Source organism: Eptatretus burgeri, chromosome 8 (assembly GCF_056783735.1).
Source record: "Eptatretus burgeri isolate ZD-2024b chromosome 8, Ebu_testis_v1, whole genome shotgun sequence".
In the NCBI taxonomy this organism is placed as follows: domain Eukaryota; kingdom Metazoa; phylum Chordata; class Myxini; order Myxiniformes; family Myxinidae; genus Eptatretus; species Eptatretus burgeri.
Genome location: NC_140968.1, coordinates 32685038 through 32705830, shown reverse-complemented (window position 1 = coordinate 32705830; position 20793 = coordinate 32685038). Strand labels below are relative to the sequence as shown.

Below are 20793 nucleotides of genomic sequence, written 5' to 3'. Positions count from 1 at the left end.
TGGGTAAACCACATTTCAAAGCTGGCCTCCAATCCAGTGGTGTACTGGACATTCTCCATCGTACAAAGTCCTTCTTTGGCACACCACCTACAAGGGGGAAATCCACCGACAAGGTACAACAAACATTCTCCTATCCACCTACAAGGTCTTCACCCACAGCTTGGTGGAGTGCTGCTCTCCCCTCTAGGGTGACTCCCCTTCCTCACACCTTGCTCAGCTTGACGCCATGGAAACCAAGGCTTTCAAGATCATTGGAATCTCCCATGCTGCAACTGTCTCTGGGCCTCTCACTTTTGCATTGCAGTCAGGGCAGTGGTGTCTTTGTCTTCCACCACCTCCTTTCTGGTCATGCACAATCTGCTCTTTCCGTGTTTTGTCCCCCCAGGTTTCTGTAAGGCACACATGGTCCAACATCAACCCCCTTCTGGTGAAACTACCTAAATCCAGGATCACTGCTCACCTCCACTCATTCATTAGTCTTTTTTTCTGCCTGTGGAACCAACTTCCACATTCTCTTTGATCTCATTCTTTCCTTCAGGTCTTCAAGACTGCTCTTCACGACCATCTTCGAGCTTCCCCAATCCAAAACCATGCTTTTTTTAAACCCTCATTATCACTCCATCCCCCAACCCCATGCCCTCCTCCTTCCAAATTTTCCAGTTTTCCCTCCTGAGATTTTCCTTCTGGACCCATCTTGCCCACTGTATGCATCCTCTCCTGCCCCTCATTCCTCCCCACAACTATTGTTTGTCTAAGTCTGCCTCCATCTTGGCCTTCGACTCCTACTTCTATTTACTGTTCATTTTGTCCTGGTAGGTCTTGATCCGTTCAGTGTACTAGCTAGACCATGAGCTTCGACTCTGTGTCCAAAAACAAATGCGAGCAATGGACTCTTTTTCAAACTAATTGTCTCTGGATGCAAAATACCTAAACCTGGCTGAATGGTCTAGAGACGCTGTCTGGTTCAGTGCTTGGCTGTTTGGGTATTTGAAAGTTTACTTGGATGTAACCGACTGGTGACCTTTACAAACCTATATAACTCAGTGGGTGACCTGCTTGAGTGGTCCTTTGATGCCACGAAAAATGTTCAAAATATTTACGCCACTCAAACGTGTGTGTGTGTGTGTGTGTGTGTGTGTGTGTGTGTGTGTGTGTGTGTGTGTGTGTGTGTGTGTGTGTTCGCACACACACAAACCCGACATTCGACCTGTCTCCCTTTTATTATCTCTGCCACCAAAGGTGGATGGAGGTTGTTTTCACCCCTGCTTGCCTGTTTGTTTGTGAACAGGTTATCTCAAAAAGTTGAGGATGGATTCGGGCGAAACTTGGGGGAGAGCTTGGGAATATAACAAGAACAAGCTGATTCGATTTTGGTGACAATCCGGATCTGGATCCGATAATTGTTGAAGTAATTTTTCACCAATGAGAGATTGGGCCAAAAACAACATCAAGCAAGAAATCTCAAACAAGTATTGACGGATTGGGATGGAACTTAGTGGATGAGAACAAGCTGATTAAAATTTAGTTCAGGTCCAAATCCAAATCCAGCCGAATCGGTGGGATCCAAAACGGAAACTAATCAGACTGGCTGAAGTATGTACTCTACCGAGTGGCATGTGCGCAACTTTAGTTTGGTGGAGTTGGATTAAGTACTCCCGGGTCCACCAATCACTGCACCTGGCACAAAAATGTACTCTATCTATCTCTCTCTCTCTCTCTCTCTCTCTCTCTCTCTCTCTCTCTCTCTCTCTCTCTCTCTCTCTCTCTCTCTCTGTCTCTCTCTCTGTCTCTCTCTCTCTCTCTCTCTCTGTCTCTCTCTCTGTCTCTGTCTCTGTCTCTGTCTCTGTCTCTGTCTCTGTCTCTCCCTGTCTCTCTTTCTTTCTCACAACCTCTCGGATAACTCCCTTAATTTCAGTCCTGAATCACCGATTGGTGTAGCTGGTATGACATCACGGCGATGGGCGTTACTGGGTTGGCCAGCCGGGTGGAGCGCGTGGACCGCGCAGTGGGCGCGCGCCCGTGGAAAGGAGCGGCGCGAGGCGAGTGCTCCACCATGCAGAGAGCCACGGCGTTTCTGCTCTGCCTTTACCGGATACTAGTGTACGCGGAACAAGGTGGGAAGGTCGCAGCAGACCGCTATAGCGTCTACTGGAACAGCAGCAACCTGAGGTAGGCAGATCGTCGATGCAGATGTGCTTTTATTTGTTGTTTATGAGAAATGTTCTCAAGAAGGAAGGTAGTTTGGTGGTGGGGAGTTCACGGTGAAGTCGTGCACGCGCACTGCCGAAAATCCTCGAGTTTAATGGGGTCGTGCCTGCAAGATGTTCCTTTAAGTTGGCTTTAAAATGGTCGACGTGGTCAGGTTACGTGCATGCACTGAGTGGCACACCGGATCATGTGTCTATATATCTTCACGCGTTGAGTTTCTCATGGTAACGTTCCGTGATTATGACGTCGCGCCTGCAACAATTCATGAAAATGGCATTTATAATTCACTCCCGACTCGTGCTCACGAGGAGTGCTTGGTGCCCCCCTGCAAGAGCTTCCGCGACCAAGACAAGATCGCATGACAATCGTGGACCCTGATGAACACGGGCACTCTTCTCGAGTACCCGCAGTGATTACGATCTCGAGTGCACGTTTATGAAAGCATGTGGGTCCCACGTGGTGCTGGAACTACCGAAGGTCTCGAACGTTGCCCCGATGGTCAAGGCACTCGGAGATCCGCGAGTTCTGTGCGCAGCGCTTCGTATGCGCTGAATCACCGCCGAACGAGCTTCTCCCCATGAATAATTGATGTGCGCGTTTTATTAACTTTTGCTCTTTTCGCCACGACAGCCCGAGATGGGTCTGGGCTGGAAAATCGTTCAAAACATGGTTAATTAGGAGGATGATATCGCGCGTGCCACTCGCCCCCAAACCGAACGTGTTGAGCGCGTTATTCTGGTCGCGCGCACCATTATTAACTGCGACATGCTTTAATGACAGTCCAGTCCATGGGTACACGTTTGCACAGGGAGGACAATCGCAACCGTTGAATTACTTTTGGGGGGAACGCAAATAGCCGCGCATGCCCCGCTCAGCTCTCCATGGGGAGGGACGCTAAGGAACGCGCCATCGTGCCGGGAACGTGCATGGCGAGAGAGGAGTGAGCCAGCGAGAACGCCGGGGATGTAACTCTCAGGGAGGTTGTTGACCGAAGTGGGGAATAAGAGGTGGAGAATACGTAGATCGAAGGGTCAAAAATACACGTACGCACGCATTGCTAAAAATGGGGATAAAATGAGTGAGAAAGACTGCAGAGGCAAAAGCGGAGCGAAGACCGAGGCGGTGAACATCTCCATTTTGTTCGTTCGTCGCATTCATTTGCACCTTAGTAGGAGTAAATACGGAGTACAGCAGGGGGGATTGCTCGGCTAGAATGAAGCGCTTTGTTTTTCTGAACCTTGTGGAGCAGAGACCCCAGTGCGGTCACCTCGGATGCCCGGTAGAGAACTCTCTGGCCTCTTTCACCATCTCTTTATCCTCACCTTTTTGCATCTTCCATGTCATGTATAATCCTCTACCATAGAAGTATCACCCACTTCATGTTCACTTTGCTTTCTGCCCTCTTATTAATCTCAAAAGGTCTCTCTCTCTACCCTCCCGTTCTCAATGTCTGACACCCCCACCCACTCCTGCTTCCACCTCACAATGTCTCGCACCCCTTAACAATCTCTCCCACCCTTCTTCCTATTGTTAGCCTGTCCACGCCAAAGGCTTGAAGGGTTTCCATTGGTTGTTCCCCCTTTAATTTGAGGACATACTTGCAGAGTCACTTTATTGCATCACGATCGTCTTCTTTCCGTACAACCTTGGCAGCATAAGAAATCGTGCAGAACACGAGTCGGAAGACATGCGACCCTTGTCTGAAAGTGCAGCAGATGAGATGTGATGACGATTTGAACGTGCTGATATCTAACATATACCAGGTATAGAATCCTCCAATCAGATCATGATACTAGACCTCAATCCTGACATATATATATATATATATATATATATATATATATATATATATATATATATATATATATATATATATATATATATATATATATATATATATATATATATATATATCCAAAGACAATCCCAGAGGTGGAAGTGTGTGAGCTCTGCATATTACAAATTAGTTTTGAACATGGTATTCTGCCTTCAGGCTTCATATCAGCAAGGCAGACAAAAGCAACTTAACATCTCCAGCTTGCGGTTTACCATGTAAACCGGTACAGAGACCAAAGGAAACATTTACCCTGAAATAGGATTCTTTGTTTAGCTTATGGTCCACACACAAGGTTCCTTGGAGGAGTTGCAGATACAAAGACAAGGAGACATGATAGGAAGATGAATATATGGATAACTAATTTTCTCAATGTCCACATGACATGTATGGATATGCAAGACAAACAGAACAAAACATGTCTTATAAGTAACAGTGCCAAGATCATTCATTAGAGTAATATAATTGGTTTCATTTTTGTGTTCACTTGGATTTTGGAATCGATATATATATAATGTTTTTGAGATGGCATCCCTCCTGGAACATGGAAACCTCAAATTTGAGTTATTGATGCTTCAAACGGTGCTACAGGTCACGCTACCATCGGTTGTAGCGTCTGGGAATGGCCTATCAAATGGCCATCGAGCGCCAGTGGTATTGAGAGCCAGTGGGCCAAGACAATGGCCTCGGGTGGGGCGAGCCGGCGCCCGCTTTGCCTTTGTGCATTTGGACGCCCGGTCTAGGGGCTGCTGGGAGACGAGAGAGAGGAACGCGGGGCCCCACCTCGGGCGTCCTCCATCCACCCCCTTAACCGATCTACACACCAGCCATTCACATGCCTTGCCATTCGTTCTCATACCTCGGTCTTGATTTTATTAAAGGGATATGTCAGCATTTTCCGTTCAGGTCTTCTTTTCTTTTCTTCAACAACTCTCAGTACTCGACATAGTGCCAGTGAAGTGTTTGGCACACATATGTGTACCTGCGGAGAATTTGTCTCATTCTATGTTTTGTAATATTTTATTCCTATTCATGCTTGTGCCACCCCTCTTTCCCCATCCGTTTTCATTGTTTATGTCTGAATTCCAGTGCTAAGGTGAAATGCCTGCCTGATGGCTGGACTTACATGCTTATTGTAATTGCTTTTTTTGTCGTCAAAGTTTTGGCTTCTGGAGGGGCTAGAACATAGAACTGCTCAAGATGTAACAGAACTTAAAGAAATGGCATAAAGAGAGGGGGAAACACCAACAGCAGGGATGAGGGACAAAATAGAGGGAGCCTTTGAGAAATACAGAATGTGGAGGAGAATGATTGCTGTGGGAGGACACCTGGAGTAAACAAGATGGATATAGTATAGCTGCAAGCTCTCAGGAAAGAAACACTGGAAACTTGAAAAGACGTGGCTTGGAGAGGGTTAATGGGGGTAGAAAAGATCATGGTTTTGAGTGGGACGCGATTTGATATGGTGGTGATTTGATCTGATGCTAGATTTTGGGAGTTTCACTGGAAGGGGGCTGATGGTCGAATGTGTGCACCCTGTGGAAATACAGAACAAGTGGCAAGGAAAAAGGTTTAAGGGTAGCCATGGTAAAAGGTTGGATATAATAATAAATCATGCTTAGCTAACCAACCATAATGAGTCTTGAATATTCATAGGGACACAGCCAGAGCAAAGAGGTCACTCCTGAGCACCAGCATCAGCTTGCTTTTCAACTCTTCCTTCAAGCTGGTGACTACAAGTGTCTTTCATCGAAACAATTAATAGAGGCAAAAAGAATGGCTTCGAGTCATGTGATTTGCATTTCATGGTGGACCTCAAACCTGTGGTCTGATGTTGCCTTGTAGAAACTGGAGGCAAAGTATTCTTCCTGGGACAGAATAGACCTGCCAAACATAAAATGGTGTTTGTGGTACTCAGATAAGTATTTGATCCACATTGAATGTGTTAGAACTTGCAATATATTGCCAATACTAACTCGCTCACTCTCACAATATATTCCCTGTGCTCTTCACTATACACATACAAGTGCAAGGATGTGTAAAAAAAAAAAAGCTTTTCTTCACTTCTCTGCTTCCTCTTCCTTTAAATAGCTCAACCGTGGCTCATTTCAGTGGGACATGAGGTTGACTCGGCAAGTTTCCGTTCCGACAGCCGGAAAAACAATTCACCTCCCTCATCGGCTGTACCAGCTCCAATTGTGGCCAGGAAGCCCTTCTGAAATGCCATGGTCTATGACTCCCCCTGGTTCAAAGTCCATGCCTTCTATGAATCCTTTTATCAAACTCCCTGCTGTCTATGAATCCCAATCTGAAACTTCACGCTGTCTATGAATCCTCTTCTGAAATCCCATGCTCTCTAGTCTGTGCACAATTATGGTGCCTGGAACCCCAGGAGTCTCCTGTACATTGTATACGAATGAGATCATCGCAGTTCTTAAGGCGAGGGTTGCTGGATAAGCATAGAGAGAGAGAGAGAGAGAGAGAGAGAGAGAGAGAGAGAGAGAGAGAGAGAGAGAGAGAGAGAGAGAGAGAGAGAGAGAGAGAGAGAAAGAGAGAGAGAGAGAGAGAGAGAGAGAGAGAGAGAGAGAGAGAGAGAGAGAGAGAGAGAGAGAGAGAGAGAGAGAGAGAGAGAGAGAGAGAAAAGAGCGAGCATGAAAAGAGCGAGCATGAAAAGCAAAGTCAACAAATGGAAATTGACAGCAGATGATGAAGAGACTACTTAGGCAGAATTTCCACTGAAAAATTGACACATGTTTGTGAAGATGTAGTTTGACTTTAACATCCATTTTATGGGAGCCATGAGAAAGGGCCCTTACAACACCTCCAAACCCTTAAGGATCAGCGTGTGATGCATGCACCGTGGACAGCACACCTGCCATGCGATTCGACGAGCCTGCCGTATTTGACTGCAGGAGGACATCAAACTCTGCACACACTATGTTAGCCACATTAATACAGCAGCAGTTACATCAAGCGCAGGACTCTGGTAAAGCCTCCAACAGTGTTAGGGAGGCATACATCTCTTGTACACTGCACAGGAGTCTGCTTCACTTCACCAAATGAATGTTAGTGGACGAAGCAGCAAATGAAAAGAAAACACCGCATCTGCATATTTGTGATTACAGAAGGAAAGTTATTTTTTTACCCGGATATGGTATTGTTACCTCCACCACCGAACGTGAAGGAGGTTATGTTTCCACCCCTCTCTGTCTGTTTGTTTGTGTGCAGGATATCTCAAAAAGTTGCGGACGGATCCAGATGAAATTTTGTGGACAGATTGGAAGTGGGACAAGGACGAACTGATTAAATTTTGTTGACGATCCGGATCCAGATCCGACTACTGGAACTTTTTAAGTGATTCTTCACCATTGAGAGATGGGGCTAAAATAATATTTACATAGCACGATATCTCAAAAAGTTGTGATTAGATTCGGATGAAACTTGGTGGACACGTTATGGTGTGTGACCACGACGAGCTGATTTGATTTTGGTGACGATCCACATCCGGATCTGGATACGAGAATTATTTAATTTTTAAAGGAATTCTTCACCATTGACAGATAGGGTGAAAAACGACATATAGCATGATATTTCAAAAAATGTATTGGGCCTGATAATGTTCTCATGGATCAGGCATTATGTGGCGCAGGTATGCGCTCTACCGAGTGCCCTTCTAGTTTAAGATTAATTTTAAAATGTATTTTTGGATTGTAAGTTTGTTTTTGTTCATTCAATAATCCTGGCTCATGGGCGACAAAATGAAGTTTTGAACGAGCAAGTTCCTTGTACCCACTAAACAGGGTAGGGTTGGAGGAGGCAAAATGCAAATGTCATCTTCTATCATTGAGCCGGTAAGCTGGGAGCAACGATTCACATTTATTGCCACGTCTGATGCCATTTCAATGCTCTAACGGCAGCGAGGTACTTCACTTGAAACTGTCTGTTAGATATATGTAGCTTTCTGATGCCTAGGGTCCGTAATGAAAACTTGTATTGGTGTCAAAGCCAGTGACCAATTGCAAATTAATAGTAGGATGGGGGCAATCGAGAAAAAACAAATCGTCCTCGTATTTTTATTGATACCAGCAGAAGACCCACCCGACATTCCAAGCGTGCAACACGTTCTTCTGATGCATCCCTTCGTTTGGGTGGTGTATTGGCAACAGACCGTTGCCTCGATCGTTCCTGAAAAAAGAAAAAAAATCTGCGTTACGTACAGTACGTGAAGCAAAAACGTTCAGACTGCTTATGTGCATATATAATACATTGTGATTATATAGTTTGGATAATTCCAATTGCACCCCCTCACCCTTAAAGCAAGAAAATGCCAAGATGGCCAATTTTGTTTATTTATTTATTTAAAAACTTGATGGAATCGAACAAAACGTGCACTGGCACAACTTCAGCCTGTGGCTGCTTGGCTGAATCATTTTCTGGGCAATGTCCCCTGTTACCAGTAAGCTGCTCCTCATTTTGCCAACTTTGCGAGAATGACAGGCTGAGTCCACCCACCTGGTGTTAATTCAACAGTTAAAACATGGGCTTGAACTCAAAACCCGAAGATCTGAAGCCAGCCACATTATCCGTTAATCCAAAACCAGGCCTGGACGAGTAGATGATACATACATACATACATACATACGAGTTAGTTCCATTATAATAAGATAGATCTTTTCAACATTCCTTCCTCATCCATCGTTACCATCTCCAGTTCAGTAAATTCAACTTGATTGACTGAAAATACGCTTGCCCTGAAAGCTCAAAGTTTTTGAGATCACTTTGCAACTACAATAGATTGTAGCATGATTAAAAAAAAAAAAAAAATATATATATATATATATATATATATATATATATATATATATATATATATATATATATATATATATATATATATATATATATATCGATGCAATTATTGAAATTTTCCACGTTTTATACAATGCATTCACACTCCAGTATTTTAATTGTAACAGTTTGCATCTATTGGAAGTCTTGAGCAATGCTCAGTTCTGCTCATAATGGGGTGTTTTGTGTTCATTGAAAACAAATCTCTGCTCTTCGTCTGGCCAGGCAGTCGGGTTGTTATGACGTTTGAGAGAGAATAAAAATAAATTATTCTGGATACTTAAACTTGGTAAAAATGAAAACTAATGATGATACTCGGGGATATATGTAAACAGGCGCATTTAATCCCAATTGCATGAGAGCGAGTCCATCTGTTCGAAGTATCCGCTGTACACTGATCCTGCAGTTCAGGGATGTTATAGAGCAGGGGTGGATGATTCTTCAAACGATTCAACTCAGAACTTTTTGAGATGTCATTAATCATAGATGTGGGATTCCATGCACAGCTGAACTTAGATACATCTGCGCCTGTACAGACTTTCCGTGGAGAGAGACAGAGACAGAGACAGAGACAGACAGAAACAGAGACATAAATAAATATATTACAAAAAAAGTAAGGACAGGGGGGGAGGGGGAAAGGCATAAATAATGGAGAAGAAAGAACAGCAGCAAAGATGAATGTTTTACATGTATCTACCCGACGTGAAGCTTTCATTCCTTCCAACAGCCGAGTGAGGTTCTCATTCGGTATTCTGCTTTGTGATTGGAATCGAGGCTTTTATTTCATTCCGGAAACAGCAGTTCGGTGTCCCCTTTCATGAATCGATCTGACGGGTTTCCCTTTCACTTTCCTAAAGGTGTTCAGTGATGGTGCCGAATGCTGTATAATGAATGGCATAAACAGGCATATCGTTCTGTTGGATGGTTCTTCAAGTGGTGCGTTATGGAAGAGTCTTACCCAGGATTTACTTGAAAGGCAATAGAGCAAGGGCAACATCCATACTCCCCAGCCTTGTCCCTGAGTAGCACTTGTAGTGACCATAGTCCATGGTAGCACCTACATAAAACCCAGTGCAACACTTCAACTCCTTTGTACAGCCAAGGGAGATAACCCTGCACTGCCTGAAATAGTACAATGTACAGTCCAAGATAAGGTCTGTGCATACCTTGGTGTAGCACCCTTGATTAGCCCGTGGCACCACCTTTACTTCCATGTGTGGTCGTAGGTAGCAATGCTGCACAGAACTCTGGTAGCACCCATGTAGAGTCCCAGAGGCAGGACCTCCACTCCACTGCACAACCTGGAGTATGACCCTTAAACCCAATCCATCCACACGCAAAAAGCCCCAGCAGTATCCCTCCACCCTACACATCATTGACTCTCTCTTTACCCCCATAAACAGCCCCAGAGTACGATAAAAGGAACGGATATTGGCTGAGAAGAGGAGAAGGAGCGCATTAATCATCGCATGGTCCTGTATCCAATTCCACCTTCCCCCACCCCACCCTTGCTCCTCCACTTCCCAAAGGGTAATTTAGCCTGGATTTTTACTGCTCCAACACGTTTGCCTGAGCGTCTAAAACAAACGGTGACAGACTCAGATCAGCTTAAGCGAAATTGCTCCTATGAAGCTTCAGCAGGCACTTTAATCACTTTTAATTCCCAGATTGGGGAGGAAAAGCGACAGAAAAACAGATTTGAGTGCAGGAGTATGAGGGGGGAGGCAGGGGGGGGGGGATGGTGCTTGAAGGAAGGATAATTTTTATAAAATTAAATAAAATTTTAAAACTCCATCCAGGGACAATATGGCAGTGTGAGATGGGAGTTAAAAACGAAATGTTTGAACAATACCATTGGAGGAATGTTTTATATAGGATGCAAATCATTTTCTGCAGAGATGCACATATTTGAGAAGAATCACAGACGGTGGTGAGGGACATGACCCCTTGAGGTCGTTTGACTCCTTTGCTATGGCTTAAGCACTTGGGATGAATCGTACAGCATCAGCTGTGCCATAGTGATTCTTTCTATTCTTTTGTCCAATTCTTACGCACATCAAAGTTCGATCTGAATCTTGATAAATAATCCACTGCACAGTGAATCTTGATAAAGCACACCTCAGATCCGGGGGTCACAGAACCGATATTGACCTCATCCCTATTTTTGTTCCTTTTCACGTTCTCGTGTCTTCTCAAATGGTCTTCGATGAGCTGATGGCTGTGGATTTGTAGCGCCCTCACCCTCTTGAAATTTGTGCAGCCACCCTCAAGCCACTGTGTCTATCGTCAGGTCAATGACCCCTGAAGCTGCGTTAGATGTAAAAGTGGTTTTGATACGTTTGATGGCCTTCGGCATGAATTGGTGGCGCCCACACTATCTGTTTCTGCGCTATCGCTCTGCTTCACTGTCTGTCCCTTCCTTTTTTGTCTTTAGTTATCTGCGTTTGTTCTTCCTGACTCCCTGCCTTTGTATGTGTCACCATCTTTGTTTTTTTTTCTTTTCTTTGTCCTTCCACCTCCCTTCACTGAACTTTCCATCTGTGTTTTTTTACCCTAGTTTTTTTTTGCCTTCCACACTATTTTATTGGTCTTCATCACTCAACATCGCCATGACCTGTCAATCTGTCTCCGTGCAAAGTGAACCTTTTATGGGGAAAAAAAATTGTCTTTAAATGATATAAGATTTGTACATGAAGCAAGTGAGATAAGCTAAAGGCGACTTTTTGTCAAATTAATACACAGATACCCCATATTGTTAATACTGTCTTGTTTTGACGTTAATTAACAAATCCCACACATTTCCCCCTCCGCTTGACCCAATTTCTTTATTTTTGTTGCTGGGCTTTATCAGTGAAACAAATGGCAAAGGAATTATGGATAAAAGTGCAATGCAAATTTAAAGCTTCAGCTTTTGGGCTGTATTATTGCTCCCTTCTCTCTTTGGCACATCCCTTGGCTCATCACCTTGACTAAGCAGCCTTTGGCCCTCATTGTCGGCTTTTTCAAATGCCCCACTGGTAATATGGCTGGGGAAATCAAAGTTTAATGCTGGCTCTGTGGTCTGCGTGACCGATCAATGTCTGTCTAACATATCGTCATTAAATATTAAACTGAAGCAGCCAATATATATATATATATATATATATATATATATATATATATATATATATATATATATATATATATATATATATATATATATATATATACACATGAGGGTGTTCCAAAAAAACGAAAGTTTGATTTTTGCTGCTCCCTGATTTTTCCTTTGTTCCAATACCCCATAAGAACTTATAAGTCAAAAATGAACAAAATTCCATGATATTTAGGGGTTCCTCAAGTTGGCACAATTATGTCCATTATGGAGAGGGAATTTTGCACTGCAATGTCAAAAAGCTCATCTTGGTCTCCTTGGAAAAACTATTCTTTCATCCTATATGACTGCTGTGGTTTTTGAAAATATCAAACAACCATATTAATTGTGAAATGTACTGCGTTGTGCATATTCAACGGCAAGTTGTCAGTTACAGTTTGGAAAATTTCAACAATATTGTGCCAACTTGAGGAACCCCTAAACATCCTCCAATCTGCTTCATATTTGGTGTGTATGTTTCTTCTGTCAAATGGAACAAAGGCACACCCAGGGAGCATGAATATTCATACTTTTTTTTTTACCCCCAATTATGAAGCACCCTAATATATATATATATATACACTGGATTTGAAAAATCTCGTGAGGGACCTCAATTCATGTACGCGTCTTGTTTTCCAACTAACCTTCCCCGTTATGCCCGAATCCACACTCAGCTCACCTTTCCCATCACATGTCAGCATCACAGCTCCAACAAGCACCTTAATCACATGCTTAAAAGCATTCTTGACCTTTGCATGTTGTTGGCAGTGCAGGACAAGGACAGACAGAAGAATTCTGGCTAAAGACAGAAGAATTCGTTCATCGACATTGAAAAAAAACTTTCTGCCTTATTAGCAATCTAAACAAATACCAACAGGCTATGCCGTGGAAGCATCGTGAATAAGAACTATGATGGAATGATAATTTTTTTTAAAAAAATTCCCTGGCTGCCCCTTCTCTCCGAAGCAGCTGTGACCACTCGATTCCCGAGGCAGATAAGAGACTCAAATTAATTTCCCTCTTCCAGTTAATACTGTGGCGCCGCGTTTTTCAGCGTCTTGCCTGGGGCTGCGGCCTGAGACGCACAGATGCGGCCGGTCGAGCACCAGGCACGCACAATGCACCGCTTGTGTCTAATAGAGAGCCCATATGTCCGAATAGGTTCTCCAGCCGCGCCCTGCCGCTCCATCTAACACGCTCTTGGCTCATTGTCTCCTCGCGGCTAAATGACAATTAATCAATCTGCGTGTACAATGGACGTCCGGCCAGCACAACGCATGGCTTGATGGAATAATGCAACGCAGACAGTGCTGAAGAATTTATCGCTATATAGTGAACACAGCATATACTATCTGGTGATACTCTAGTCTCTTCTGGAATATGGGGGTCTGGGTGGTTTATGACCAGTAATGTCCTCCAACCCCTTCAAGACTGTGGGGTTAAGTTTTCTGCTTTCTTTATTATGAAAGTAGAACATGTACTATTACATTACATGGAGCAGCTCGGGCTTCGACACAGGCAGGCCACTGTAGAAAATTCACTCACTGCTGTTACTGGGATTTTAATCTGAAATTGCCGCAGAACCCCAAAATAAAAAGCCACTTGTTGCTTCGTGCTGCCCAAATTCTGATGTGAAGAGTTTCTATATCAACGCAATGCAATATTGGTAATGGTGGCGTTTGGTTTTCTGAGATGGGGGTTAGTTGAGGTACGTTACTGTAATAGCTCGGCCTGTGCCTGGAATTGTAATTTTACAGCATTAAAAACTTACGACCAAATGGCGATTGTAAATCTAGCCGTATCTAAAAGTGTCCTCTAACCTATAACGTATTTCGGAAAGATTTTAGGGAATGAAAAGTGACCGAGGGACACAGGCACAGAGAGACTCAAAAGACCAAGGATTTAGTTAAGGCAAAAGGTAAACTGACCACAGGTGTGGTTCTAACGGCCAAACCTGCCGGAAAGTAGAGGACAGAGGCCCGCCTGACAGCATCGACCACCTGTGCTGAATACCAGCGTTTTTATGACGTTGCAGATTTCCCATGGCGCCCCTGTTGCTCTGCCTTTACCCCCCTCCTATCCCCCTCCCAACAACCCAGCTCACAGGGGGCTCGGTGGCCATTAGAGGCTAATTGGCCACTCGAACGAATGCTCCACCCGGCTGAATGGCTGTTTCGCTTAACCGTTCTGTTGGATACAAAGTATGCTCAAGTGCACACCATGTGCTTGTGTTTGGCCCAAGGAGTGCGCAGGTGTTTGAGCATTTCTCGTCGTTCCCGCTGATCCAGTCAAAGGAGCAAAGGGCGAGACTTTCTCATGACCCGACCAGCGCCTCAAACTCGAACGGTGTGGAGATTTCATTAGTGATTCATCTATCGTGTCGATTGATGGGGTTTGGAGTCAGTGAGTGGCTTCTCTATGGACTTTTTGTTTTTTTTTCTCTTCGCCATCCTTCACAACCATTTTTTGGGGGACCAAAATAGCGGGCATTTCCTTTACCCCTTCATTCCTCTCGTTCTCTGTTTTGCTTTCTTTGTTGCTTCCCAAGAGGCCTTCATTACTGGAATGAGAGCTGTGTGCAGCGTTGTCAGGCGATTTTGCAAGTTTTAGTGACTCTCTTGTTAGTTTGTATTGGCCGTGAACCGAAAGCACAGGTGTGAAGCCAGGTGGAGATATGTAACCCCTCTTCTACATTCCCCATAATCCTTTTTTACACTCTTCTATCCAGTCCAACTGTTTCCAGCATTCTTTAATTTTATCCACCTTCTCACCACCCACAACCACTTCAGCTCACATTCTCATCTCATTGTTAACCATCGCTCTTTCTTCCTATTTGTCCCTCATTGTTATCACTCACTAACAGGTTTTGAATTGACACTGTAGCACTCTTTTAGGAATCTCGTGAGTGGAATGGTTTTCATTTGGAACTTCATCTGGCATCTCGTGGAAACAAAGCACGGTTGTGTGTTCTGGGGTGGCAGTGACCGGATGATACAGGGTCTCATAAGGCCACCTGTCTATGTGATGCGCTTAACTGCTGCTTGAATTGATCACGAAGCATTAATTCACTCTGAACCATGCACAGTAACAGGAAATCTGTTCGAAATGCCATGCAATCAGTTCTGTGACCTCACAGTCACCCAAGCTGTTGTCCTTGATCATTTGCGACCTCAACTAGCCCTGATTAACATCTCCCACTGGTGTAATGGGTGCTTGCCTAAATAAATGTGGCAGCCATTTTGTTTTGAGAAAATGTCGTGGTTGAAAGCTGATTATTGTCACATGGGCAATTTTTTTTTTGTAATCCTTTGAAGAAATATCCCTGGGTCTTTACCATGGACCTTAAAGGGGCAATGCACAATCGTCACATTAATTTACACAAGTTTACATCAGCACCTGCCGTCCATGGTTGTTTGAGACTTGTTGATATCAATCAGCAGCAAGCCTAAAATGGTTAATGCAAGTCTATGCTAAATAGCTGGGAAGAGTAGAGAGATAGTAGTGGGAGGGCAGGACCACAGGGCTCAGCTTTCAGATAGGGAAAGACCAACCACATCTTGAGATGAAACAATAATTGTTTTGCTCAGAGTGTATAATTTGTTGTTAGAATAACAAATGAAAAGTAGTAAAAGTATGGATAGTTGCATGATTCTATTTTAAAGGAATAGGATCAGGTAGTGAGGATGAATATGATGCAGGTGGCGGAGGCAAGCTGGTATGTTTAGGTAGATAGGTAGATAGGAGAGTGCGCTTGTGTTGTGGGTCATCTCCTTTCCCCGTTTTTACCCATTTGTGCTTTTCAATTCCCTGCCTTTTTCCCTCTTTTCTCTCTTAAATCTACTTCTCATGTCAATCTCAGTCCTCTACCCCCTCCCCCTCCCTTCCCCCAAAAAGCAAATTATAATCAATGATCTTAAAGGGGAACCCAAATGCAAATGTTTTTTTTATTTTTCAGAAAACCATTGAAAATCATTAATCACAGTCGAATTTGAAGGGAAAAAAAAATATTGAAGTTTTTTTTTGCCAATCACATTGTCGAAAAAAGCCTTAAAGTGTCTATTTTCAATTTCGTCAGTGACGTCACACCTTGAAATCACCTTTATGCAAATAGAGGCTGCACATAGATAAACAAGCCGGTAGGCAGACATGGGTAGTCGATCAAATCGAATTTAGTCGTTTTTCAGCCGTTACTAGCCAACAAAGCGTCCATAACAACGGTTCTTTCTCACACATAACTAGGACATACCATGAACCTAACATACCAGTTTCATGTATATCTGACTCATCTTCTCTGAGATATAACGAACTTCGTTTTTTTTATTGTTTTCGACCAGGGTTCATTCAAAGTCTATCTTCTCCGACAGTTTTCATAGGATCTGGCTGGAAATTTTTGACAATATGGCTGAATGCACTGCCCACAGTCGCTCGTGGCCCGATTTTTGATTTTCGAAAAAATTAATTTTTGAGATTTTTTTGAAAATTTCTAGGGTCCATTGCTCGGCAACGGATGGGTCCATCCATAGCAACCGTTCTCATTTGCACACAACTAGGTCATGGTATGAACCTACCAACCAAGTTTCATCGAAATTGCCATTGTATTAACGGAGCACTGGACCGAACAGACATACATACAGACAGACAGACAAAGATATAGATGGAAATACTGATAATAAAGGTAGACTAGATTGACTACCCAACAGTGTATTTTGAGCTCGGATTCTGATAATTATTCCAACGTCATCAGCAACTCTAAAGGTGATCAGTGGGATTTTGAAGAAACGCTTGGAGATAAAATTAGTGACAGAAATGCTTTCGGGGGAATTATGGAGCCATCTCGTTTTGAGTCTTGTGCGAGCGATTCAGAGGAAGATGGCGGAAGTGTTCATAAGGATGAAAACGCTGGTTGCACGTTCACTACTGATTGGTAAGTTTTGTTTTTCCATTCAACTGACAGTTTATAAGGGAGGAATTTTGTATGAATTGATAAATCAGGTTCATTACTTGAGCAGAAATACCCATCATCGCCTGACAGCTGACACCACCCAGGCACATTAGGACGCCGTGGCCAAAATGGGCAACAAATGCTTTTTCCCACCGTCACAGGCTGACCAGGTGTCGATGTCCCACCCCAGTGGAGGGGGAATGGTGCAAGAGGGGAGGGAGAGTGTGGGATGGTGGAGAGGGGGGGAGGGGTGGGATGGTGGTGTGTATTATTGGGTGGAGAGGGGAGAGGGGTGGGATGGTCGTGGGTATTGTGGGGGTGATGGTTGATGAGGGAGTCTGGAAGGGGAAGTGGCGCTGTGGGTAAGGGGGACCGTTAGAGTTTGAACTTCCAAGGTCAAATCCTCTTGGAGGAGTAGATGAAACATACATACTTTTTCCAACACAAATAGATGGTAGTTCCCCATTAAGGTGTTAAAAGTACTTGGCATCTTCTTTTTTTTCCCCTAGGTTATTTAACCACATACTATACATATTCTCATTGGGATTAACTCAATCGGTCAACTTCCTGACCCGGATCTCAACAAAACATGCTCCATCTCTTCTGGATCTGATTTTGTCAAACTTCCCTGAAAATATCTGCTGTTCTTCCGCCACACCAATCAGTTCTTCTGACCACGTGCTTGTCAAAGTGGACGTCTCTGGCTGTTATTAGAGAACCACCTCACCGCCATCGAGTCTGGAATTTCACTCAGGCTGACTGGCAGGGTCTCCAAGCAGCCATAAAACTTCTAGACTGGTCTCTCATCACTACTTTCTCCAACAACAACTCGGCCTAGGAATTCTTTCAAAGAAACTTGCTCTCGCTAATGCACAGATTTATTCCCTCTAGTCTTCAGTTGTCCTATCCTTACTCCCGCCCGTGGTTCAATGAAGCTTGTGGTGAGGCAGTTGTCCTGAAACAACTTGCCTTTGCCTCATAGAAAGCAAACCCAACTGAGGGCAATCTCAGCCCCTTCCATAAAGCTCAGAACAAGTGTGTGTCTACCCTCAGGAGAGCCAGAAAACAACATCTTTCTAAGCTCAAGTCTGAACTCTCAAACTTCTCTCCCTCCTCCACATCCTGATGGCATCTAATCAAATCTGTTTCTGGTGCATGTTGCCCTTCCATTCCCAACCTTACCTCAAATGGCTGCACTGCTGATATCGCAACCGGTCCAGATGGCATCAGCCCACATATCCTAAAAACCTGCTCCTCTGCTCTTGCTCACCTTCTTCTGTTCTATTCACCCTCTCATTTGCTCAAGGTCATCTGCCATCTGCTTGGAAATCAGCAAACATCACTGCCTGGCATGAAAAAGGTGCAAAAACAGATCCCTGCAATGACAGACCAATCAGCCTTCTCCCAATCATCACCAAGGTTCTGGAATCTATCATCGCTTCAGACATTAAATCCTTCCTCTTCTCCAATGGCCTGATTTCCGATCATCAATTTGGTTTCAGACCAGGTCACTCTACCCTGGATATGCTGCTTCTGCTCTCCCAACAACGGATGGAGGTACTCAATGCCAGACATGAAATCAGAGCCATATCCCGAGAAATATCGCGTGCTTTTGACACGATCTGGCACCCTGCTCTGCTCACCAAATTCTCTTCCTATGGTGTCCAAGGCCATCTCAAATCATGGTTCGCAGACTTCCTCTCCTGTTGCAGTCACCATGTGGCCCTAAATGGAGTTCTCTCATCCCCTCTTCCTGTCCAGGCTGGAGTTCCTCAAGATGGCGTTCTGAGCCCTGTTCTTTTTCTGATTTTCATCAATGATCTCTCTGACTCTCTGGAAAATCCTCTCTATCTCTTTCCTGATGACTCCACCCTCTGCCGTACCATCTGTCATCCCTCAGACCAGCAAGCAGTAGCTTCTTCGCTCACTGCAGATCTGGGTAAAATCACAAACTGGTCCAACACGTGGAACATGTCTTTCACTGCTGACAAAACTCAAGCTCTCACTATATCTGTCTGAAAGGACCGTTTTGAACCCCCCCCCCCCATATACTTTCTCAACAATCCTCTGGAAGCAGTCCTTTCATTCAAGCTTCTGGGTCTCACTATCTGCCATGATCTATCCTGGGAAAGCCACATTTCCAACCTGGCCTCCAAAGCCAGTCGCCGACTGGGAATCCTCCGTCATGCAAAGTCCTTCCTCGGCCCACCTGAGCTTCTGACAACATACAAAGCTTTCCTTTGCAGCCTGATGGAGTACTGCTCTCCCCTCTGGGCTTGTGCTCCTGCCTCTCACCTTTCTTGGCTTCACGCTATGGAAACCAAGGCATTTAGGGTCATTTGATGTGTCCCACGGTGAGGCCGAGTCTTTGGGCCTCTCACTCTCTCACCGCAGGCAGGTCGGTGCTCTTTCTGTTGTCTACCGTCTCCTCTCCAGTCTCAATCCCCTGCTCTGTCTGTGATATGTCCCCCCCATATTTCCGCATGGCGCTCAAGGTCCGCCAGCAACCCCCTTCTGGTTAAACTACCAAAATCACGAATCACTACTCACGTTCACTCTTTCATTCCTCTTTTTCCCACCTTTGGAATAAACTCCCACCCTCTCTTCAATCCCATTCTTCCCACCAGGCCTTCAAAACAGCTGTTCACCACCACCTCTTATCTTCCCCCATCCAAAACCACGATCTTTTCTTCCCCCATTAATCCACTCCAAACCCACTTCCTTCAAATTCCCTGCTTTCCTTCCTGAAGGTCCCTGTAGTGTCCATCTTGTATACCCCATGTTCCCTGCTCCATCCCTCTCCCTTCCACAGATCTCCTAATGTCTCTGTTCCCCACTGTTTTGTCCTTCCCTCTCCTGCCCCTCTTGTATACTGCCCCCCTTATCCTGTGTTGTGTGTTCGCTCTCATACACACCTCATCGATGTATTAAAAAAACAACAAATAAATGTCATGATGGTGCTGCGTGACATGTTACCCCTTACTCCACGTGAAGTGAAAAGTAGGGTTAAGCAATTGGTTCACATTGTCTGTCTGTACTTTTGGCAACAGACGTCGGTTTATTATCGAGGAACAACTTCATTTCAATTGAATGTTATATTTTGAACACTAATCGGAAAACAAACGTGTAGTTTAGCAGAACTTTGGCTCTGAATTTGTCCTGATCGCACATGCGCAGACAGGTGTGAGATAATTTTTTTTTACTTTGTTTGTCTGTCTGGGAGTCGACCAAAATTGAAAATTATTCCAAACAAGAAACTTACTGCTTTAAAGGACGTCATAAAGGACACAAACAACAAGTATGAAGAATTAATGTAACGTGTTGAATCAGGTGGTGAGCGGGACGCCGCAGCAATGGCGGTAAATCTCAGAATTTTTTTCTTTTCTCCAACCTTTAAAGCCTTTATTTTATTTCATTTGAATTATGTCCAGTTCTTGAATGCTTTATGAACACAAATTGCCTTCATGAAACTTAAACACCTTTCATTTTGCAGTGCTTGGACAAAATATTGTGCCATTTTACATCATCTCGACCAATCAAATTTGCTGCTCACAGACTCCTCCCATTTCCTAAATGCTTATATCAGTAATTGCTATGAAATCAATAGCTTTGTTATACTTTATGATTTGTCAGTGAGGCAGAGTGATGGAGGATGCTTTCCTTCCAGGGTCGAATTAATTTGCAATGATGAAATAATTTGAACGAATTAAACAAACAAAAGCGATCGAGGACATACCTTCCGGCTGCTGCAAAGATGAAATGACTGAAGATGCAGAAAAAAATGAAACTAGAAAAAAAGGGTCGTATATAATCAGTGAAAACTATATC

General features: G+C 44.0%; 1 protein-coding gene across 2 annotated transcripts in view; it reads left to right on the top strand.

The window, feature by feature from the left end:
- Positions 1–1954: 1954 nt before the first annotated feature.
- Positions 1955–20793, top strand: part of LOC147021469 (ephrin-A5-like) — a 163967-nt gene continuing 145128 nt past the window's right edge. For both annotated transcript variants that reach the window (XM_085891422.1, XM_085891421.1), the window contains exon 1: positions 1955–2169. In XM_085891422.1, coding sequence (XP_085747548.1) covers positions 1958–2169 — 212 coding nt within the window. In that variant the 5' untranslated portion in view covers positions 1955–1957. The remainder of the gene's footprint in view (positions 2170–20793) is intronic.